This window comes from Tamandua tetradactyla, chromosome 2 (assembly GCF_023851605.1).
Source record: "Tamandua tetradactyla isolate mTamTet1 chromosome 2, mTamTet1.pri, whole genome shotgun sequence".
In the NCBI taxonomy this organism is placed as follows: domain Eukaryota; kingdom Metazoa; phylum Chordata; class Mammalia; order Pilosa; family Myrmecophagidae; genus Tamandua; species Tamandua tetradactyla.
Window position 1 is genome coordinate 197,109,238 of NC_135328.1, and position 25,166 is coordinate 197,134,403.

The 25,166-nt window shown below is 35.6% G+C and overlaps 1 protein-coding gene and 1 pseudogene across 19 annotated transcripts in view; both read right to left on the reverse strand.

The window, feature by feature from the left end:
- EPB41 (erythrocyte membrane protein band 4.1) overlaps positions 1–25,166 on the reverse strand; it is a 318,202-nt gene that overhangs the window by 135,630 nt on the left and 157,406 nt on the right. For all 19 annotated transcript variants that reach the window (XM_077150561.1, XM_077150570.1, XM_077150557.1 and 16 more), the window contains 2 exons: positions 18,328–18,370; positions 840–915 (listed from right to left, as the gene is read on the reverse strand). In XM_077150561.1, coding sequence (XP_077006676.1) covers positions 840–915; positions 18,328–18,370 — 119 coding nt within the window. The remainder of the gene's footprint in view (positions 1–839; positions 916–18,327; positions 18,371–25,166) is intronic.
- Positions 4,565–10,326, reverse strand: LOC143674615 (putative ribosomal protein uL10-like pseudogene; annotated as a pseudogene).

The following is a 25,166-nucleotide window of genomic DNA, read 5'->3' on the forward strand; positions in this document are numbered from 1 at the left end:
ACTGTAACTCTTAACTTTATAAATGCAATCCATTTCTGGTATATTGCATTCTGGCAGCTTTAGCAAACCAAAACAACAGCAAAAGCAGAATTAGAAAGTAAGCTTACTGCTAATGGTTCAATTCAACAAATGTTTACAAAGCACCTATTAGGTGTAAGGCTCCTTGCAAGATGCTACAGATATGCAAATATGTACAGTTGTACTCTCCAGTATAATGCTTTTCCATTTTCTTCTTCTGTTAATATTTTTATAGAATTTTAAAGAATCGAATAAAGGCCAATACCTTAGAAGAAATCAATAGACTTTTTTTTTTAAAGAGTATAAAATTTATATCATAAATTAAGGGCACTAAAATTACTGAGGGAGAGTCAGTTCATAAGGATCATGTATCAATCATACACTTTAAAACAGAGATAAATAAGAGCAGTAAAACACAAACTTTTGCTTTTTTGATCTCTATTAGAAGCTGGAAGCCTAAGAAACTTAATGCAAGAGGAGTTTTAAAAAAAGAAAAAAAACAAACAGCTGGAGCTATTTTACTACTGTTATTCATGTCTTGCCTTTTGGAGGGGTTTATGGTTTATAGGTGACCAACCCACAGCTTGGCAAAGTATCCAAGATAAGCAGAACTAATTCCCCTAATAATTTCTTCCAGGCAAATCATGGATACTGTAGGATTTTAGGCACACATTTGCAAGCCTGCTTTCAAGTGACCAGAAACATCCTATCTTAGTCTAACTATTTTGTAGTGCATATTATTTTCAATTCTGAATAGGGAAATTCCCATAGCATATGATGATGAGAATTATTACATATTCAACCATTAATTAATCATTTACCTTGTTATATCTTCTGTTAGTTGTGCTGGGTCAGGTGGATAAAACTTTACATTAAATGTGAAATTCCAAGGGACACCTGTAAAAATAAAAACAAAAGAATTTTATACTCTTGAAGTTTCTGATTGTTAGATGTATATCAAAATATCAAAATAATATTTAAAAGTTTCTTTTTTCTGAAGTCTTTTAGTATTTCATGTATTGGGGTAAAATATTAGTTTTATTTTAAAAATGAAAAGAAGAGAAGTGCTTAGACCCAACCACAGAGTTAGAAGATCTCATTATTTTAGCCAACCTAATATAATAGTTTTGTTTACAGACAATTAAAACTACAGGTAAAATAACATGAAGGAAACCATCCTACAGGTCAACATGTTTGTAGCAGTGGTTTTAAAAGTGTGTTCTATATACCAGTCAGGGTCCTCAAAGGTCATTCAGGTGATCTATGGACGTTTTCTTTTGGGTTTGGCATTATTTATAATAGCTCTCAATATTATTTCAAATAAACAAAAGCATTCTTCCCATTAATATCAGTAAGATTTGTTGATTATTTTAGAAATAAGAAGGAAGAAGTAAGATAGGTGGCTTTGAGAAACTATAGCCCTAATAAAAATACTTTAGGTATGAAAACAGCAAGAGTTCAATCATGAGACTCAGACAAATGAATCATATCTTTGATCTACAATGAAAACCAGAGATTAATAATAAAAGTTAGTAGAGAATTCATTTCAATTTTTCCAGCTGAGCGCTACACTTCAGGATTTTGTTTTTCCTGTCATATAAACTAACATGATCGTTGGCTTCCCAAAAAGAAAGGCTGTGGGTAGTTCAGTGCTAGAATTCTCGCCTGTCATGCAGGAGACCTGGGTTTGATTCCCAGCCCCTGTATGCCAAAACAAAACAAAAAGTAAGGTCCAATTTCAGCCAGAAACAAGTATCATTGTTGATACTAAGAGATGCCATTTAGTTTAGTACTTACTGCATGCCAGGCACTACAATATCACTCTTACATAAATTAATTCACTTATATCTCACAGCAAACCAAAGTGGTATTAATTCATTTTATAGATGAAGAAACAGAGGCTTAGGAAAGTACATACCTTGTGAACCCAAGATTCTCTTAATTCAAAGCCCATGCTTTGAATTATTGTACACTACTACATATAAGGGCATTAAACTTCATGCCAAATGTTATTCTATGTTTTATGTCCAGTGTTTCATCTCAAAAATACCACTTTTACTGTTAACAGATGATAATGACAATGTTCAAATTATAATTTGAAGTATTCTGAATATCAATGAATGTGTAGTTTTCAGCATACTAAAATATTTAATACAGGGTTCCCTTATAAAAGGCCAGCATTTTCCTTCATCATGAACTAATAGGCAAATTCCACACAATTTCACAAAGATGCCTCAAAACCTAACCAGATACAAATATCTACCACCAACCTACTTCTAATGCTTCATATCCCCAAAGATTTAAATGACATTTAGATCAGAAAAGCAATCCCATAACTATTTCTCAAAACTAAAAAAAAGAGGAAGGGGTAATATTAACAGTATGTACTATAAACAAAGATAAATACATACCTGTTGTTTACCTTTCTGATATGATAAATTACATTAATCTAACTTTATTGTTAATTTATAACTCCCTATATAGACTTAAAACAAACACTAATCTCTATACTACCTATGGAAAGGCACTGAATAGAGCAAATGAATATAGAAAGGCAAAAGAATGTTTAATATGTGTGAATTCAATATTTAAGAACTTTAAACATAAATATAATTATTTCATAACATACACATGCTGATTTGCAACTACTGAAAAGTTTTAATCCTGATCCAATCTTGTGAGACCAGATCTATTGTTTAGGGTAGGAAATTTTGATTGGGCTATTTTCATGGAGATGTGAGACACACTGAGTTGTGGGTGTGACCTTTTGGTTAGATTACTTTCATGGAGATGTGACACACCCAATGCTGGGTGGGGCCTCTTGAATACATGGAGATGTGACTCCACCCATTTAAGGTGGGTCTTGATTAGTTTAGTAGAATCCTTTAAAAGGGGAAACATCTTAGAGAAACCCCAGACACAGAAGCTTGGAGAACAGTTGTTTCAGGGCTGACAGAGACATGGATGTTTAGAGATACCTGGAGTGCCAACAGAGAAAGAAGATGCCTACACACAGGTAAAGCCCAGCAGATGTTGCCATGTGCCATCCATGAGATGCTAAGCAAGCCAGAACCCAGAGCTGTGTGTCACAGGAGCTAAGTAAAGGCCTATAGATGCTTATAAAGGAAAGCACTGGCATCAAAACCTGGAAGCAATGGAATGGGGAACAAGGACCAGCAGACACGAGCCACATGTCTTTTCATGTGACACACATCAGCCTTTCTTTGGAGTTAAGGTATCTTTTTTTGGATGCCTTAGTTTGGACATTTCTATGGCCTTAGAATTTTAAACTTGCAACTTAATAAATTCCCCTTTTAAAAGCCATTCTATTTCTAGTATATTGCATTACAACAGCTTTAACAAACCAACATTATATATAAATATATAAATGGTAATGTTTTAATTATATAGGAGTAATAACACTAAGGAAATCAAATTAGCAATAGATTACAAAGTGTGATGTTTTCTCTTTAAGATTTGTGTTAAGTAACTGATAGAAAGCTTGATAATATTCAGGGTTGGGAGGGAAAATAAATCTATCTGTTGCTGATGGGAGTATAAACCGGACAATCTCTATGTAGAACAATCTGACAAGAGTTATCAAAACATAAAATATACATCCTGTCAAACAGCAATTAAACTTCTATAAATATATCTAAGCGCATAAACAAATGTGTCATTTTTGTAATAGCAAAAGTCTTTCAACAACCTAAATATCCAGCAATAAGAAAAACATTAATTATGGGTCATCTATACATTGGAAAATGAGGTAGCCATTAAAAAAATGTAAGTAAAATTTGTCTGTGAAGCCATTTAGTCCTGGGCTTTTCTTTGTTGGGTGGTTTTTGATGACTTTGAGGACATTATGTTATGAAAATAAGTCAGATACAAAAGGAAAATATTGTATGATCTCACTAATATGAACTAATTATAATGTGCAAACTCATACATAAAATATAGAATACAGGCTACTAAGATGCACCAGGAATCGAACCCAGGTCTCCAGCATGGCAGGCGAGAAATCTGCTACTGAGCCATCATTGCATCCCCCCAGAATTTTTAACTACATCAAACTTAAATGTTTAGAAATGGATAGAGTTGATGGTAGCATGTTATTGTGAGTGTATTTAACAGTGCTGAACTGTGGGTGTATGTGGTGGAAAGGGAAAGTTTAGAGTCATGAATGTCACAAGAAGGAAAGCTAGAGGTTAAAACAGGGAATGTGTAACAGTGAATCTTGTGGTGGACAATGACTGCAGGTTAATTATACAAATATAAAAAGTTCTCTTATGAAGTAGAACAAATGTATGACACTATTACAAGGAGTTAATAATAGAGGGGTATATGGGAAAAAATGTACCTGTGCAAAGTATGGATTATAGTTAACAATAATATCTTAATATTCTTTCATTAATAGTAACAAATGTATCATACCAATAGTAGGGGTCAATAATTGGGGGTGGGGCGGGCCACGGTGGCTCAGCAGGCAAGAATGCTTGCCTGCCATGCCAGAGACCCAGGTTCGATTCCCGGTGCCTGCCCATGTTAAAAAAATAAAAAAATAATAATTGGGGGTGGTATGGGATGTTTCAGGTTTTATTTTTTAGGGAAGGAGTAATGAAAATGTTCTAAAATTGATCATAGTGATGAATGCACAACTATGTGATGATACTGTAAGCCACTGATTGTACACTTTGGATGAAATGTATGTTGTGTGAATATATCTCAATAAAAAGAAAAAGAAAAATTGATTTCCTAACACCAGTACATTGGTGAAAAAAAAAAAAAGAGAAGTAGCTCTGCACGGGATGATCTCCAAGATATACTGTTAAATGAAAAAAAAAATCAAGATGCAGCACGTACATAGAGAATGATACAATGGGAGGGGGAGAGAGAAAAAATATTAAATTACAGGTATGATAATATATGTATAGAATATCTCTGTAAGGATATATAATGAACTAGTTACAGTAGTTGGAAAACTAGGAAAAGAAATTCTTGGTGAGGGAAACTAGGTGGCCAAGGAAAAGGGTTAGCATGATGACTTAGTTTTCACTGTGTACTCTTTTACTCTTTTTATTTTTTTGACATTATTTTATTGTGAAATATAAAATATACAAAAAGTAAAAAAAAAAGAAGCAACAATTTTCAAAATACATTTTAACAAGTAGTTAACAGATTTCAAAGTTTGGTATGGGTTATCATTTCACAACTTCAGGTTTCTCCTTCTAGCTGCTCCAAAACACCAAGGCCAAAAGAAACATCAATACAGTGATTCAGCAGTCATACTCATCTGTTAAATCCAACTGTTTCTATTAAAACTCCTCCATCTCCTTTGATCCTACTGCCAATGTATAGGGGTCTGGGGCTGCAGCAGCAGTGGTGGTAGCCGTCACTGGGGCAGCAGCCACAAATGCAGATGTATCAGCCAAGAAGGCCTTGCCCTTTTCAGCAAGTAGGAAGGTATAACCAGTCTCCATAGCCAAAGCCAGAATTCACTTGTACCCACTGATGATGAAATGGGGTACTGATGGAACAGCTGGGTAACCAATCTGCAGATATACACTGGCAACATTGCAGACATCCTTCGGGAAGCAACAGTGCAGTTTCCTCTGTGATGCCAAGTACTTCAGGGTTGTAGATGCTATGCTGTCATTGTCAAACACCCGCTGGAAGATTAGCCCAAAGGAGAAAGGAGAGATGTTCAGCATGTTCAGTAGTGTGGGTTCACCTGCTCCCACTTTGTCTCCAGTCTTGATCTGCCGCACATCGCTCAGAATTTTGATGGTGCCCTTGAATATCTTAGCAGTGTTACCCAAAGCCTGCAAGGTCTTCTTGGGCCCCAGACCAGAATTCTGGGCTGGCACAGTGGCTTCTCATGGGACAAGAGCTCCAGCATGGGCAGCAGCTGGCAACTGCTGCATGCATCAGCATGCATCAGCATGACCCTGATCTCAGTGGGTCCTTCTTGGTGAACACAAAGCCCACATTCTCCCAGATACGAGGCAGCAGTTTCTCCAGGGCCAGGTTGTTTCCCAGATGCCTTTGAATGGCCTTGTGCATCATAGTGTTCTTGCCCATCAGCACCACAGCCTTCCCCCAAGAGGGACAGACAGATCTGCTGCATCTGCTTGGAGCCCACACTGTCTCCTCCCACAATGAAGCATTTGGGATAATAATCCAGAAGTTGGATGATATTAAAAAGTAGTTGTACTTCCAGGTTGCCCTGTCTTCCCTGGGCATCACGGCAGTGCATCAGGGATTGCCACATAGGCTTTAAAGACAATGTCCTCTCATTAGGAAGTCTGGCCCTGTGATTCATTATGAATTGGGAACTGTTCTGTCCCAATTCAGAGGATTTAGGGGCTTTGTCAAAGACCAACTGACCATAGATTTGCTGGTCTATTTCCACACTCTCAATTCATTTCCATTGATAAATACTTCTATTTTTAAGCCAATATCATGCTGTTTTGATCACTGTGTCAGTGTTAGTCCTCCCACTTTGCTCTTCCTTTCTAGGATATCTTTAGCTATTCGAGGTATCATTTTCTTCAAATAAATTTGATAACAAGTTTTTCCGATCTTCAAAGTAGTAGTCAGACTTTTTATTGGTATTGCGTTGAATTTATAGATCAATTTGAGTAGAAATGACATCTTGATAACATTCAACCTTCCTATCCATGAGCACAGAATATCTTCCTATTTAGATCTTCTTTAATTTCTTTTAGCAATGTTTTGTAGTTTTCTGTGTACACATTCCTCTTGTTAAGCTTATTCCTAGGTATTTGGTTATTTTAGTTGCTATTTTGAATGGAATTCTTTCCTTGATTGTCTCCTCAGTTAACTCATTACTTATATATAGAAACATTACTGATTTTTGTGCATTAATCATGTATCCCACCACTTTGCTGAATTTGTTTACTAGCTCAGGTAGTTTTGTTGCAATTTTCTCAGGATTTTCCAAGTTTAGGATTACGTTATTTGCAAATAATAGAAGTTTTACTTCTTATTTCTTCTTCTCCTATTTGGATGCCTTTTACTCCTTTCTCCTGCCTGATCGCTCTAGCTAAAAATCTAGTACAATGTTAAGTAATAGCAGTGACAATGGGCATCCTTGTCTCCCTTATCTTAGTGGGAATGCTTTCAATCTCTCAACTGTTGAATATGATACTGGCTATGGGTTTTTTATATATGCCCTTTTATGATACTGAGGAAATATCCTACCTTTTGAAGTGTCTATATCAGAAAAGGATGCTGAATTTTTTAAAATGTTTTTTCAGCATCAATTGATATGATCAGGTGATTTTTCACTTTCAATTTGTTGATGTGCTGTATTACATTGATTGATTTTCTTATGTTGAAGTACCTTACATTCTTTGTACAAACTGCACTTGGTCATGATGTATAATTCTTTTAATGTATTTTTGGATTAGATTTGCTAATATTTTGCTGAGAATTTTTGCATCTATATTCATTAGGGAGATTAGTTTGCAGTTTTCCTTTCTTGTAACATGTTTATCCAGTTTTGATATTAGAGAGACGTTAACTTCACAAAATGATTTAAGTAGCATTCCTTTTCCCTCAATTTTTTGGAAGAGTTTGAGCAGGATTGGTATTAGTTCTTTTTGGAATGTTTGATAAAATTCCCTGTGAAGCTGTCTGGCCCTAGGTGTTTCTTTGTATGAAGATTTTTGATGACAGATTGAATCTCTTTACTTGTAATTGGCTTGTAAAATTTTTCTATTTCTTCTTGATTCAGTGTAGGTAGTTTCGCCTGTGTTTTGGTTTGAAACGATTATGTGGCCTAGAAAAAACATGTTTTAATCCTGATCCATTTTGTGTAGGCAGCTGTTTATTTACTCCCTTTATTTGCACTGTAGTTGGAAACTTGATTAGATTATCCCAAGGAGATGTGACACACCCAATTGTGTATTAACCTTTGATTAGAGAGATGTGACTCCACCTGGGATATTGGTTAGTTTACTGGAATCCTTTAAAAGGAGAAACATTTTAGAAAAATCTTCAGAGCCACAAGAGGCAAGAGGCATGAGAGCCCGAGAGCCCACCCAGCCAGAGACCTTTGGAGATGAAAGAAAACACCCCTAGGGAAGCTTCATAAAACAAGAAGCCTGGAGAGAAAGCTAGCAGACTTCGCCACATGCCCTTCCAGCTGAGAGAGAAACCCTGAACTTCATCAACCTTTCTTGAATGAAGGTAACCTCTTATTGGTGCTTCAACTTCGACATTTTCATACCCTCGCTTTAATTTGGACATTTCACAGCCTTAGAACTGTAAACTTGCAACTTATTAAATTCCCCTTTTGAAAGCCATTCAGTCTCTGGTATATCACATTCTGGCAGCTTGCAAAATAGAACAGTGTGTTTCTAGTAATGTGTCTGTAAAGAAGGATTTTATAAAACTTAACAGTAGCTAACTTTTCTTATGTAAAGAAGGATTTTATAAAGAAAAGAGTTATGGGCCCCATCAGGCTAAAACAACCCGGGACTTCCCAGGGCCGGTTATCTGCTGCCTTTGTTATGCAAGGTTTTCTGCTGCCTTGGTTATGCAAGGTTGTAACTGCCGGAGAAAGTTTATCTAAGAATGCAACTGAGAAGGTTGAGTAAGGGAGTTTTGCACAAGACAGCTGCTTCTTGCAAGAAGCAGCTCCCATGACTCATGCGCGAAAAATGTTTGTTATCTGCTTCTCGCAAAATGTTCGTTATCTACTTCCTGCATAAAGCAGAACCTGTAACTAATGTTCAACCCTCAAACCCCACACCCTTATCCTGGCCCTCAAAAGGCTTCCCAAAACCCAGGTTCGGGGCTCTCTGTCCCTGCGTGTTCAGTGAGCCCCACGCATGTGTGGTAAATAAACCCCTTGCGTGTTGCATGAGAGAACGTCTCTTGGAGTCCTCCTTTGCACGGCAAAACTCTCAAATTCTTACATGTCCATTTCATCTAAGTTGTCTAGTTTGTTGGTATGTAGTTGTTCATAGTATCCTCTTATGACTTTAAAAATTTCTTTAGGATCCATGGTAATACCCCGTCCCCCATTACTGATTTTGTTTATTTGCATCCTCTCTCATTTTTTATTCATTAGTCTAACTAGGGTTCAAAGAACCAACTTTTGGATTTTTTAATTCTATTGCTTTTTTGTTCTCCAATTTGTTTATTTCTAGTTTAATCTTTATTGTTTCTCTTCTTCTACTGATTTGCTTTGGTGTTACTTTGCTGTTCTTTCTCCAGTTCCTGCAAGTGAGCAGTTAAATCCTCAATTTTTCCTCTTTCTTTTCTTTTTTCTAATATAGGCATACAGGGCAATAAATTTTCCTCGCAGCACTATAAATTCTGTGTTATATACTCATTTTCATTAGTCTCCAAATATTTACCTATTTGTCTAGAAATTTCCTTTTTGACCCACTGATATTTAAGAGTGTGTTGTTTAATGTCCGTGTATTTGTGAAAGTTATGGTTCTTTGGTGGTTATTAATTTCCAGCTTCATTCCATTGTGTCAGAGAGAAATATTTTGAATAATTTCAATCTTATTAAATTGATAAAGAGCTGTTTTGTGTCCTAGCATATATCTACCCTGGAAAATGTTCCATGAGCACTAGAGAAGAATGCATATCCTGGTGTTTGAGGTGTAGCAATCAATGTATGTCTGTGAGCTCCAATTCACTTATCACATTAAGGTCTCTTTTTCCTTATTGATCTTCTGACTGTTATCTATAGAGGAAAGTGGGGTATTGAAATTTCCAACTATTACTGTTAAAACATCTGTTGCTCCTTTAAGTTTTGCCAATGTTTGTTTCATGTACTTTGAAGTTTTGCCAGTGTTTGTCTCATGTACTTTGGAGCTCCCTGATTGGGTGCATAAACACTTATGACTGTTATTTCTACTTGGTGAACTGTCCCTTTTATTAATATATAGTGTCCTTCCTTGTCTGTTATGACATCTTTACATTTAAAGTCCATTTTATCTGATATTAGTATAGCTAATTCCACTTTCTTTTGGTTATAGCTTGCATAGAAAATTTTTTTCCATCCTTGCACTTTTAATCTAATTATATCCTTGGGTCTAAGATAAGTCTTTTGTAAAAAGCATATAGATAGAACATTTTAAAATCCATTCTGCCAATAAATATCTTTTAATTGGTAAGTTTAGTCTGTTAATGTTCAGTTACTACTGTAAAGGCAGTTCTCGAATCCACCATCTTATCCTTTCAGTTTTTATCTTCAGATCTATATATTCTTTTCCCTCTCTCTCTTTTTTAATCCTTTAAGTTACCCTTACTAATACTGTTCAAATCTGTGCCCTCCTTCAGACCTCCTCGCCTATCTTTTTTTTTTTTTTTTCTCCTTTTCAACAAGCAGAAGTCCCTTTAGAATTTCTTTTAGGGCAGGTCTCTTGTTGACAAATTCTTTCAGCCTTTGTTTCTCTGAGAAGATTTTAATCTCTCCCTCAATTTTGAAGGACAACTTGGCCAGATAAAGAATTCTTGGGAGATGTCTTTCTTGTTCAGGATCTTAAATATTTCATATCACTGCCTTCTTGCCTCCATGATGCCTGGTGAGTAGCTTGAATTCAGCCTTACATGGTTTTCCTTGTATGTAATTGATCGCTTTTCTCTTGCTGCTTTCAGGACTTTCTGCATCTCTTCAGCATTTGGCAGTCTGATTAGTATGTATCTTGAAATATGTCTATTTGGATTTATTCTGTTTGGGTTCATTGGGCTTTTGGATTTACATATTTATGTCTTTTATAAGGGTCGGGAAGTTTTCCCCCATTATCGCTTCAACTAACCTTCCTAGTCCTTTACTCTTCTCTACTCCTTCTGGGACACTGATGATTCCTCTATTTGTGCTCTTCATGTTGTCTATCATTTTCTTAAAAGCCTGTTCCATATTTTCCATCTTTCTTGCCATTTGTTATTTTGTACATTCGAGTTCAATCGTCCTGTCTTCTAGCTTACTTATTCTCTCTTCTGCCTCTTCAAATCTGCAGTTGTGTGTCTCTAGTATATTTTTTATTTGGTCTACAGTACCTTTCATTTCTGAGATCTGCTGTTTTTCTGTTTATTCTTTCAAACTCTTCTTTATGCTCCTTCAGTGTCTTTTTCTTGATATGTTTTCAATAATTATGAATGTCCTTGATTAGTTCCAAATTCTGTGTCCCCTCTGGAGTTTTAATTTGGTCATTTGGCTGGGCTATATTTGCCTGAATCTTCACATGGTTTGTGATTTTCTGCTGTGTTCAGGGCATTCACTTATCTTGATGAAGTTATTTTGCAAGTTGATTTCTCTGACTCATTTAAGGTTTCATATTTGCTTGGGTTTGCGTTGAATGTCTCCTTTCATAGTTGGTTTGTCAGTAATCACTCGCCAAACCAAGTCCCAGATCTTAAGGAAGAAACATTATTCTGCTGGAGGCTTACCAAGAGATGGCACTCAAGAAACATTCTTCCCCTCAGTCCACCTCTCCCCAACAGCGGGGGTCAGCTGAGCGAGATGGTGTGGGGCAGCTATTCTCATATGCAGCAGGGTAGCTATTTGCGATGTCCAGCAAAGCAGCTATTCTCTCTCCTAGTAGAATGGCTGTTCTCGGTGCCTTGGTGAGGCAGTTATTCTCTGTGCCTGTCAGGGTGGCTACTTTCAGCCCCCCCAGGACGGCTATGATCTGCACCATCAGGGTGGCTCTTCTCATGCCTGGCAGTGCAGTTAGTCCTGGCAGGCACTGGTTCCAGCAAGTCAAGTGGGCTTTTTGTTCCCTTACAGAACCAGTCTGCCATGCCTATGGGGGAGAGGCGCTAGCCTCCACAGCTTGGAAAACTTAACATTTCAGTTTGGGATCTAGGACATTCCACATGTTCCAGACTGGTGTATGATGTGTGTCCAGTCACTGAGGCCCCTCAAAACGTTGCTCCCTACAGTTCATAGCTATTTACCAGCTGCCTTAGAGTATGAACTGAATTTCTCTCCTCACGATACCACTATTTTGCCCCATCTTCTATTATAGACTCTTATATACAATTTTAATTTCATACTGTGTAGATGTACAACTTATTTTAAAATATATATATTTATGGAAAAAATAATTTTAAATATAATCTTTGTCTCCTTCCTCTAGAATGTAAATTTTTTCCTGTTTTATTTGATATGTATTCCTTGTGCCTAAAAACAGTGCCTGGTTTATCATGGGTGCTCAAGAAGTATATGTTGAATGAATGAATGAAATAAAGTAACTAATCTCACAGTACTGTTGTAAGGGTCATAGAGAATGTTAAAACTCTAAAAAAAGTTTCTAAGAAAGGACTGCACAAAACGAGGATAATAGGTACTAGTATACTAAAATTATCCATTAATCCACATACCCCAGTGACCTCATTACTAGACCTAGTCAAGTAAAAAAAACATTTAAATATATTATATTCTGCTTGGAATTCTCTCTGCATTTAATCCAAAATAAAGAAGTTTAACTGTTTTAGAAACAACCACATTGAAACAGGAATGTCCCAAATATTAATTATTTTATGTTTGTAAAAAGCAATTTTAAGAAGAGAACTCATATACTACTTTGTGTTCCTATTCCTTTTTTCATGCAACAGATACAAGTTTGGGATACTGCTAAAGAAAATATCCAGTTTCAACTGCAAGCAAATTCAGGATTTAGTTAGTGACCATTTCTAGAATATGATACACATAAACAGTAATACCTTATAGGAAAATGTTTAGTGAAGGAAAAAATGTTGGCTGAAAAAACTCTTAAAAATTTTAACATTAAAATTTCTGCCTTCTAACTCAGCAACATTTCAATGGCATTCCTGTCAAAAGTGCATACCCAAATCTTATCATGAGGAGCCATCTGACAAACTCAAATTAAAGGACAGCCTATAAAATAACTAGTGTGTAAACTCCAAAAATGTCAAGTTTATGAAATACAAAGAAAGACTCAGGAATTGTCCAGGTTAAAAGAAAACTAAAGGGATATGACAATGGAATACAAAGTATTATGTTGGACCTTCTTTTGTTATAAAGGACATTATTGGTCTATAGGTTAATTTATAGTATTGTTTTGATGTTTATTTCCTGATTTTTATAATTGTATTGTAGTTATGTTTACATTTGGCTTCTTCTACTAAGCATAATGTTTTCAAGTTCATCCATGTATCGGAACTTCATTCCTTCCTCTGACTGAATATTCTACCATATCGTTATACCACGTTTTGTTTATTCATTCATTCACTGATGGACATTTGGGTTATTTCCACCTTTTGGTTATTAATTGTCAATTGTGCTGCTATGATGAAAATTACTCCTCAGGAAAAAAATATGTATGTATATGTATATGTGTATGTCTCTACAGAGAAGAGAACACAGCCAATGTAGTAAAATAATATAGTTTTTATATATTTAAGTATTATATTTTAAACATAAAATATTTTTATTTTATGTTTAAATATAAAATATTATATTTAAAATATTATAGTATTTATAGTATAAATAATCTAGTGAAGAATATTCAGGAATTCTTTGTACTATTCTTTCAATTCTTCTGTAAGTCTGAAATTATGCTAAAATTGACCAAATTTACTGCCTTCTGAGAACACAGAAAATCAAGAACTCTAATATACTATTGGTAAGCATGTAAACTGATACAACAAATTTATAGGAAAGCAACTTGGCAATATATAGTAAAGACAAAAATAAGTATTTCCTATAATCTAGCAATTCCATGTCCAATTATATATCCCAAGTCACTTTTTTAAACTGTGGATCATGATCCATTCTGATATCAGTTTGGTGGGCTGTGATGATTTGAAAGGATGTATGTCCCCTAGAAAAGCCATGTTTTAATCAAAATCCCATTTCATAAAACGGCAGAATAATCCCTATTCAATACTGTATGTCTGAATCTGTAATTAGATCATCTCCCTGGAGATGTAACCCAATCAAGAGCGGTTGTTAAACTAGATTTGGTGATGACATGCCTCCACCCATTTGGGTGGGTCTTGAGAAGTTTCTGGAGTCCTATAAAAGAGGGAACATTTTGGAGAATGAAGGAGATTCAGAGAGAGCTGAGCAGAATGGCATAGCCACGAGAAGCAGAGTCCACCAGCCAGCAACCTCTGGAAATGAAGAAGGAAAATGCCTCCTGGGAGCTTCATAAAACAGGAAGTCAGGAGAGAAAGTTAGCAGATGATGCTGTGTTCGCCATGTGCCCTTCAAGATAAGAGAGGAACCCTGACTGTGTTCACCACATACCTTCTCACTTGAGAGAGAAACCCTGAACTTCATCAGCCTTCTTGAACCACGGTATCCTTCCCTGGATGCCTTTAATTGGACATTTCTCTAGACTTGTTTTAATTGGGACATTTTCTTGGCCTTGAAACTGTAAACTAACAACTCATTAAATTCCCCTTATTAAAAGCCATTCCATTTCTGGTATATTGCATTCCGGCAGCTAGCAAACTAGAACATAGGCCAAACCAGCATTTTAAAAAATGAAATAGAATATAATACGAAAGAATATATCAGAGGATTCTCTCATAGTAATGATTAAGAATTGTTTTGCAAAATTTTCTTTACAATAGGGATAAATTTTAAAACTATGTTGATTTAAGAAAAGTAAGCCACATATTATCTATCACTTATTATAAAATTTACTTTACATGATGTTTAAAACAGGCAAAACTTGACACTGTATTTTTAGATATTCATAGAAAGGTAATATAAACTATGTTTAAAAAAATCACTGGAATCATTAATACAAAATTTAGGACAATGTTGACTTCTCCAGGGGAAAGAGAGAAGGATATATTTGGGAAGGGACATACATGGATTTCTAAGGTAATGGTAATTTTCCTAACTGGGTAATAGGAACACAGTTGTTGATATATATAAAATAATGTGTATATAGACATATATATATATACATATATCCAGGGTGTGTGTATATACACATGCTCTTTTTACCTATATATTTCACTATAATTTTTTTAAGAAAAGCATAGTACCATCAATAACTTAACAACATGGTTAGCTTACATACTTCATTAAGAGGAGGGTTCAATATGTGGCACTACCTTTCATGAATTTCATTCTTTCGTTTTTTTTAAATAAGGAAGGATATCTTGAAAACTTCCATAATTTGTGTTAATTACACATCAGCATTTTACAGTGTATACAGAAAGTGTAAAGATTTCTTGTTTTTTGCTATGTGCTATTCCAGAAAGATGGCAGGGGTGGGGGAGCGGATGGTGGGTAGCCTGACTCAATAGGGGAGATCTCTCTTAATCAGAAACAAAGAAATAAACAAAGTTAAAAATTAAGCTTGGAGGAGGAAAAGTGATAGATAAATCTTAGAAGAGTGTCCAAATGGGTAAGACTAGGTCTGAGGGAACTTAAATAAAGAAATAAAAAACAACCAGCATATAAAGCAATACTGTATATTGTACATGGGAGTGAGGGAAAAATATAAAAGCATGACTGAAAGGAACCACAACAAATTCATAACAGATTTCTAGGGGTAGGGAGGGAAGGGGATGGGATTAGGATGAAAACAAAAGGGATAAATTTACCTGTTCTGTTCTAATTCTTTCAAATTAAAAAAGTTAACACATTAATTCTGGGTATAGGTATGTGGGAATTTCGTTTATTATTATTATTTAGGAATACATCTTCACAGTTTTCTACATTTTTTGAAATATGGAAAAAACCTTGCTCTTGAATAGTTATTATAATTTTAAATATATTGATTAAGTTTTAATTTAGAAATTTTACATCTAGGAATTTACCTAGGAGATATTTACATAACTGCACAGAGATATATGTACAAGTAAGTTCACTACAACCTTATTAAGGCATAATACTGGTATTAACCTGAAATACCCATCAATAAGATGGTTATGAATATTGTGCTATAATAATATAATCATTAAAAACAAACAAACAAAAAAGAAGTAAATGTATATGTCTTGATATGGAGACTACTCCAATTTAGGTAAAAAAGGTTCATCTGTATTAAAATACATTATATAATTATGTTTATATACACACTCATAACAAATCTGGAAAAAAAAAAAAAGAAATTGGTTACCATCACTATCTTTTGGAAAGGAAATCACAAGGCTAAAACAAGGTTAAAAGGGAGATTCATTTTGTCCTACATCTGTCTGTTTTTAAATTTGTACCACATATTTATATTAACTATTTTAAAAATTAATTTTAAATACTAGGTAGAGCATAACTGTATCTTTTTAAAACAAACTTTTTTTTTTGATCTTTGGGCTTTCTTTTATTTTTTAAAAAAATTTTTATTAATAAAACCAATCAACTTACAATGGAAACATACTTTTTTTTCCATCACATAGCTGTATATTCATCATCGTGATCATTTCTTAGAACATTTGCATCAATTCAGAAAAAGAAAACAGAAACAAAATTCATACATACCATACCCCTTACCCCTCCCTTTCATTGATCACTAGCATTTTAATCTATTAAATTTATTTTAACATTTGTTCCCCCTATTATTTATTTATGTTTAATCCATGTGTTTTTCTCATCTGTGCATAAGGTAGATAAAAGAAGCATCAGACACAATATTTTCGCACTCACACAGTCACACTGCAAAAGCTATATCATTATACAATCATCTTTAATAAATATGGCTACTGGAACACAGCTCTACATTTTCAGGCAGTTCCCTCCAGCCCCGCTGCTACACCTTAACTTAAAAAGGTGATATCTATTTAATGCATAAGAATAACCTCCAGGATAACCTCTCGACTCTGGAATCTCTCAGCCACTGACACTTTATTTTGTCTTATTTCTCTCTTCCCTCCTTCAGTTGAGGTTTTCTCAATCCCTTGGTGCTGAGTCCCAGCTCATTCTAGGATTCCTGTCCCACATTGCCAGGAAGGTCCACACCCCTGGTAGTCATGTCCCACGTAGAGAGGGGGAGGTTAGTGAGTTTGCTTGTTGTGTTGGCTGAGAGAGGCCACATCTGAGCAACAGAAGAGGTTCTCTTGAGGGGTGACTCTTAGGCCTAATTTTAAGCAGTCTTAGCCTATCCTTTGTGGGGTTAAGTTTTATATGAACAAATCCCAAGATTGGAGGCTCAGCCTATTGCTTTGGTAAAACAAACATTTATTTATAAATTTAAGTATATTATGTTCAGATAGGATTAGGGGCTTCTCCATACTTTCTCCATGATATATTTCCATAATGTTTAAATTTTTCACAATGGGCATATATTACTTGCATGAAGAACAATAATGAAAAAAAAACTTTGCAATAGATAAACTTTTTTTTCTTTGGCTTAATAAAATGTTGCCATTTATTCCTTATTAAAGTTTGTGTTGGGGCATGCTTTTTCTCCCTATGTCTTACTAAGGGTTTTTATTATTTAGCATTTTTTTAAAAAGGATAAACACTTAGATTCTTTTTCTTATCATGGTATTGTTTTTAAAGCCAGAAGATAATCTACTATGTGTTTTCCTCCACTCATCTTAAACTGTGCTTTAACTTTTATTCCTGCGGAGTCCTCTTACATAATATGTTCCTGAGTAATACTGAATCTTAAAAGAAAAAAATGTCTCCACCCCTAGCCAGTCCACTGGAACTGGGAGCTGCAAAATTCTAACCAGTATTTTTTTTAACCTAGAAATATTAATCCCAGGACACCAGTCTGAGTAAGGTGTGCAACAGTAATATATGGCTAGAGGGCTTCAAGCTTGGGGCTAAGCCACAATGTTAGAAGGACCATTAACAAGTAATTCTTGTTCTTTCCTTCATATTTTTGCTCCCACAATCCCTTATTCTTCGTTTGGGAAGGGGACTGTTGAAAAGGCAGAAAAAGAACTATAGAGAGGAAAATATGCTAAAAGAATAGATAGTCTAGAACAATGCCAAAGAAACAGAATCAGGCAGCAAACTCCTAATAGTAGACTACTGCAGTTTCAATCACTACCGTTTTGAGAACTGACTCCCACGTTCTTTTTCTCTCTCATCTTTGTTCTTTTCCACCTCTGTGACCCTCATCTGTTCCTGTCTTCTCTAACTTTGCATAGATGTAAAAAAACAAACCAACCCACACACATCAAGATCTGACCTATATCTCAATACCATCTACCCCTGTTGCATCTTTCTGTTATTGAGTCTCTTCCTTCTAGGGGAAGGCTTTATTGCAATTTCAAAGCCATATGCCATAGTCAGGATTCTAAAGTGACTTACAGCTAGAAAATGGCTGGAAATCCTCTGATCTATAAAAGAAAGAGCAAATTATAAAAAGGGCTATAGCCACTTACCATGAATCTGCTTTTTTATTTCTTTGGCAGAATCCAGCCATGTCTATAAAAAGAAGAAAAGGCATTCACAGAGAGCTCCATAACATACAAACAATAGAATATCAGAAGCTAGATCACTAGTCATCTTGAAATAGTACCTTCATGTCAATCAACATTTCCCTTCATTTCTCGGCATTAGTTTCATATAACAGTGATTCTGAGCAAAGAAACAGGGAGCCAGACTTCTGGGTTTGAATCCTAGTTCCAGCACTTCCTGACTGGGTGACTTTACACAATATATCTCACTGAATCTCAGTTTCCTCATCTATAAAATAGGATATCAGTAGTAGTGCAGATCTTATAGAGTTACTGTGAAGATTAAATGAGTTACTATATATAAATTTCTTAGTAAATAGCAAATGCTAAATAAGCACTTGCTATTTTTATTATTCTGTAAAGAATAATAAAGATCTACAATCAGGATTAATCGACATCACTCAGACCTTAATTTCCCCTTCAATCCTGACCTCTGGTCTTGTTCAAGTTTTCTATGTACAGCATCAAGTATATGGTTTGTGCTCTGTTAATTTTTACTGAATAAATGAGAATTATGTTTTCCCTGACAACTCTTGCCCACACTATTCTCTCCCTTTACTCTTTTCAACTCCACTTAGAGTGTGCACACCACTGGGAAAGGGCTTTGAAGGCACCAACTGATAAGTTTTGCGCAACCTCTGAAAACCTTGGTTTATGCCAAGGAGTTGCAATCCAGAACTCTCAACAAAGGCTACTTTCTATCACTATGGAATAAGCATCATCCTAGCATAATGAAGCAACTCCATATTTTCCATTATTTTTAAAGGGAATCTCCCAAGGAAGCCAGAAGGTATAAAGTCCTACCTAGGATTCCATCAGCCATTCTAAGACTATAGGGCTAAAATACCCATCCATTTAGACATAGGGATGATAAACTAGATTTGAGTCAATCACATGGGGACCCCAATGTGTAAGGTACCTTACAGAACAGACTATTATTGCTTCCGTATCTAGACTTCCAAATCAAAATTAAAAACATACTCAAAATCTTCTGGGAAGAATAAAAATCAATGTGTACAAGAATGGGTACTCTTCTACTCAATTCAAATTTTTCAATTCACAGCATTTTATTTTATTTATTTATTTATTTATTTATTTATTTATTTTTATTGGGGTATCACTCTGGGCAAACCAACAAAATCTCATGCCCTAAAATTATTTAAAAAAATTTTTTTGAATGAGTAGGCACCGGAAACTGAGCCCAGGTTTCCAGCATGGCAGGTGAGAACTCTCCCTGCTGAGCCATCGTGGCCTGCCCCACAGCATTTTTATTTAACCAACAAATATTTGAGGAATGCCTCCACATGTTAGGCACAATGGTTACAAAAAAAGAACAAAAACTAGTACTTGTCCTCAAGGAGCCATCAGTCTAATGAGAGACACAGACAGTGAAAAATCAGTTTATTTGTTCTAAGTGCTTTAATCAAAATATGCTCATAGAGCAGAGTGCTCTAAAAGCACAGAGAAAGGGCATCAAAATGGATTAGGCAATGTTTCTCAAAAGAATTTGAGGGGTTTCTAAATTGAGTCCTTAAGGACAAACGAGTTAGCCAGGCAAAGAAGGAGAGGAAATAATTGGAAAGGCACAAATATATAAAAAGAACATTTATTGAGAAGCTGCATAGAGTACAGCATAGCTGAAGACAGTGCTATGGAGGAAAGTCAGGGATATAAAACTGAAAAAGATGGTAAGAACCAGCTCACAGAGGGCATAGTCTTTCATGTTAAGAAACGTGGACTCTATCAAAGTGCTAGGCAAGGCGGAGTCACTGAAGGGTTTAAAATGTAGGCATGACATAAATTGGAAGAAGCGTAAGTGTAGGCAGGGAAACCAAGTAAGAGGCTGTTGTTGAAAACAATAACTGTGGTCCAAAAATAGTAATGGTTAAAGGTACAGGCTTTGAAGTCAGACAGTCTTGAGTTGCAATTCTGTCTCAACCTTTTCACCATCTATTAGCTGTGTAACTTTGTATAATACAATCTTCCTGAGCCTCATTTTTCTCATATGTAAAATAGGAATAAAACTACCCTTCTCAAAAAGTTATTGTGAGGATTAAATTACTTGATGCAAGTAAAAAGCACATAACTGGTATGAATAAATGGTAAATCATATTGATAATCAAAAAGGCCTGATGGGGCGGGCCGCGGTGGCTCAGCGGGCAAAGTGCTTGCCTGCTATGCCGGAGGACCTCGGTTCGATTCCCGGCCCCAGCCCATGTAACGAAAACGGAGAAACAAAATACAATAAAACAAGAAAATGTTTAAAAAGATGTTTCCCTTTCTTCCTCTCTTCCTTCCTTCTATCCTTCCTTCCTTCTCTCTGTCTTTCCTTTAAAAAAAAAAAAAAAAAAAAAAAAGGCCTGATGGGACAAAGACTATGGGACAGAGAAGAAAGATATTTAAGGGCTAAATCAGGATTTGTGATTAAGTAGATGGGGTGAGCCATTATACCTTAGTAAGGTATAATGGTAAAGGATAATTATCAAGTTGCTGGCTTGGACAGCTAGATGGATGTGATATTATTTACCGAAATGGGAAATGTAGGAAAAGGAACAAATTTTATGAAGAAGAAAAAAATGGCAAAAACTGACAATATCCAAGTGTCCATCAGTCATAAAATTGTGGTATACGGATATAGTTGATAATATATTTAAGATATCTTTGGAAATCCAAGTGGAATACTTCAATAGACAGCTGGATAGGCAGGTCTGGTCCTAAGAAGAGAGATCTAGAACAGAGACATAAATTTGGGCACTTTCCCCATACAGGTAATAGATGAAAGCTGGTGAGAACACTCAGGGAGCATACAATACAGGGAAAAGAAAGAAACTTAAGATAGACCCTTGGGGAACACTTGCATTTAAGGGATGGAGAGAGGACAAAGAGCTGAGAAGTAGCGATCAAAATGGTAGGAGGAAAACAAGAAAGATCAGTAACACAGAACCTCAGAGAATAGAAAGTTTTAAGGATGGAGCAGTCAAAGTCATCAATGCTGCAAAATTGACAAGTAACTTAAGAACTAATAACTGTTAGATATATATATTGGCAAGAGCAGTTTCAGCAGAAGGATAAAGGTAGAAATCGAAATATGAGTTATACCAAGTGCAGGTAAGGATGTACACAGCTGAAACTCTGTGTACAAACTTGGAAAACTGTTTGATATTTAACTACCTAAAGCCTTACATACGCCCCCCTAAAATTCAGTAAGTCCACTCCTAGAAATACACCCAACAGAAACGTATATGATATGAATCAAATGACACATATAAGAATGATCCTAGCAGCAATATTCATAAAAGGACCAAACTGTGAAGAAGTCATATATCCATCATCAGTAGAATGCATAAATAAATTGTTGTATAGTCAATGAATAATCATGCAGCAGTGAGAATGAACGAACCATTTTTACTATTCACAACATGGATAAATCTAAAAAATATATCAAACAAAAGAAGCCAGATCTAAGAGAACATACCATATGATTTAAAAACAGTTGAAATTAATTGATGGTGATAGACACCAGAAAGAGTAGGTAGGTGTAGTGATTGGTAGGGTTTGGAGGTAGTGAATGGGAGGCGGCATAAAGGGGGCTCCTGGGGTCCTGGTAATGTTCATTTCGCTGATCTTGGAGGTGTTTACACAGATGTGTTTACTTTGTAAAAAATTTTTGAGAGGTACACTATTTTGTATTATCTTATACTAACAGGCAATGAGGAAATAGAGATAGTATGGGTAAACTAACTTCTCAAGGAGTGTGGTTGAAGGGGAGGGGAAAGAGAGGTTATGGCTAGAGTAAAGAAGAAGGACTTAACTGATAAAACAACAAAATATTGAGAAGACAAAAGCAATCTTATGATTTTAGGGGGGATCTTAATATCTTAAAATAGCAATTCTCCTGAATTAAAGTTTTCTTATTGTATATAAGATAATCTTTTCATTGAAAAAAAAGGAATCTTCTAATGCTAGTGGTAAATGAAAGCGAGGGGTAAGGGGTATGGTATGTATAATCTTTTTTTTTTCTCTGTTATCGTTTTATTTCTTTTTCTGTTGTCTTTTTATTTCTTTTTCTAAATCGATGCAAATGTTCTAAGAAATGATGAATATGCAACTATGGGATGATATTAAGAATTATTGATTGTATATGTAGAATGGAATGATATCTAAATGTTTTGTTAATTTTTTTAATTAATAAAAAAAGGAATCTTCTAGTCTCTATTTGAATACTTTCAGTGGTTGGGATTCCTTCTTGAGTCCATTTTAAAAACCATACCTTGTGAGTTAAATACATTAACATTTTAAACAGACTTTAGGTTCAGGAGTTTTTAAAATATTACATTCCATCACAATCTTGTTTTTAAAAAAGAAAAAATTTTACAAATAAGATAGAGATGAAAAGCAGCAATACCCTGATTTAGATCTTCATTTATTCAACAGAAGTACCATAGGTCTCCCATGTGCTCACCTATCTCAAAACATTTCACATGTTGTTCTTTCTACTTGGAATACTCTGTCACTATTTTTGCATCTGGAAGGTTCCTAACCATGTTTTGTTTTAAATAAAAACATGGGTTTTTTTAATTGTATAATATAACATATACACAAAGTAAAGAAAGAAAAAAGCAATGATTTTCAAAGCACACTGCAACAAGTAGTTGAAGAACAGCTCCCAAAATCTGTAATAGGCGACCATTCCATCATCTCAGATTTCTCCTTCTAGCTGCTCCAAAACACTGAAGGCTAGAAAGAATATTAATATAGTAATTCATCAGCCATACTCGTTAAAACCCATTTTCTCTGTTATACCTCCTCCTTCTCCTTTAATTCTTCTCCCAGTCCATAAGGATCTTTGGGCAATGACTGTTTGGACTTTTTCATGTTGAGAAGGGTATCCAAACTAAAGGATGTGGGATGTGATTAATTGATAATCCTGGAGAAGCTGGTTCCTCTACATTTCGGGATTTATCTGCCCTAGGAACTCTCTGGGGGATTATAGGTTCCAGGAATGCAAACCTAGTGCATGAAATATTGATAGAGTCTCTGCTCAAGCCCTAGGTGTTCTTGAGTGATGTCCGCTGAGGTTTAGCAAACCATGGCAATTAGCACTATCTAACTGAAACTTGCATAACCGCAGCCTCCAGAATAGTCTCTCGACTCCATTTGATCTCTTTTGGCTACTGATGCCTTATTTTATTCCACTTCTTTTCCCTCTTTTGGTCAGGAAGGCGTCCCAGGATTCCAGGGAGTCACATCCCATGTCGTCATGGAGACTTTCACCCCTAAATGGCTTGTACCATGCTGGGGGGAAGGCAACGAACCTCCTTGCGGAGTTAGGCCTAGGGGAGAGAGGCCACATCTGAGCAACAAAGAGGCTTCCTGGAAGCAACTTGTAAGCCTCTTTATGGGTAGTCTTAGCTTCTCCCTTACAGAAATAAGTTTCAAAAGGGCAAGCCTCAAAATCCAGGGCTTGGCCTATTTTTTTGGGAGTTCCCAATGGTTGAGACAGTACTTGAGTTTTCCCAGATTAGAGAATTTAATAGTTCCATATATACATTTTTCCCCTTCAGATCCTCAAGGGATTCTACCAATACTTTCTAATTATCAGCCCACCATAGTCTGAGATGTATCCTGGTATTATATTAAGCTATAGAGAATTACAAGCACTCATTCCCATTCCGGATTCCAGAAGTTTGGGTTGTTTAAATGAGCTATCCAGAGAGGTTGATTTAGATTATGTGTTACAGAAAATTTAGGTTCTAAATATAATAAACCTCTCTGCCTTTGGTCTCATATAGTAGGTGAAGGTTTAGAGTATATACATTATCTTTTTTGTGGAGCGTGCGCAGGCTCTGGGAATCAAACCTGGGTCTCTGGCATGGCAGGTGAGAATTCTACCACTGAACCACTGTTGCATCACCCCATACACTATTATCTTTCACCCTGCATTCTAATTTACCTTACATCCAGCCAGACTGTATTAATTCTAATTGAGGCCTGATCTCTTTTTTGGTTACCTTAACTGCCTAACCATGTTTTATAATTCAGCCCTGATGTCACCTTCTTCAGAAAGCCCTTTTTGACTCTCCAGTTTGTTTAGGTATCAATCTCACTGTTTCATCCTACTCAGTCTGGGAGCTTCCAGAGAAAGAGTCCACATCTTTTATAGCCCTGTCCAGCACAAGGCAAATGTTATCTACTCAATAAATGTTTGATGGACAAATGAACAAACAAACAAAAGAAGCTACTGAATAAACTAGGAGAGAGATGATAAAGTTTCAAGCAGGGCAATGACCTATTAGGAGGTAGAATGAATAGGAGTTGTTAGTATATTTTGTAGAAATTATAACCTTAAGTTATAAGACTCTATGAAAAACTACACGCCCTGAGTTAGCCATCAGCTACCTTTATCTGGAGGTCCTAAAGCCCCACACATATACATGTGATTTTTACAACAGGCAAATCCTTATCTTCTGAGACTTACCTATAAGCTCCAACAGTCTGTTCTCCTTAACTTGAAGAATAACAATGGTTTATGCTACTGTTAGGATGTTGACTTTAAATCATTGCTCCAAGAAATGTTTATAGAAACTCTATAGTGCAGCTAATTCTAGGCTTTCAGTCCTCAGGTTTTAAAAAAGCCACATTTAAATCCACTAGAGATGTCAATCTAAATCTCTCTAGCAAAAGGCAAGATCCCAAATGCAGTCTGCTCTATTCTACAAGTATTATTTAGATTCATCTTAGACTTTGTTATTTACCGGAAACAA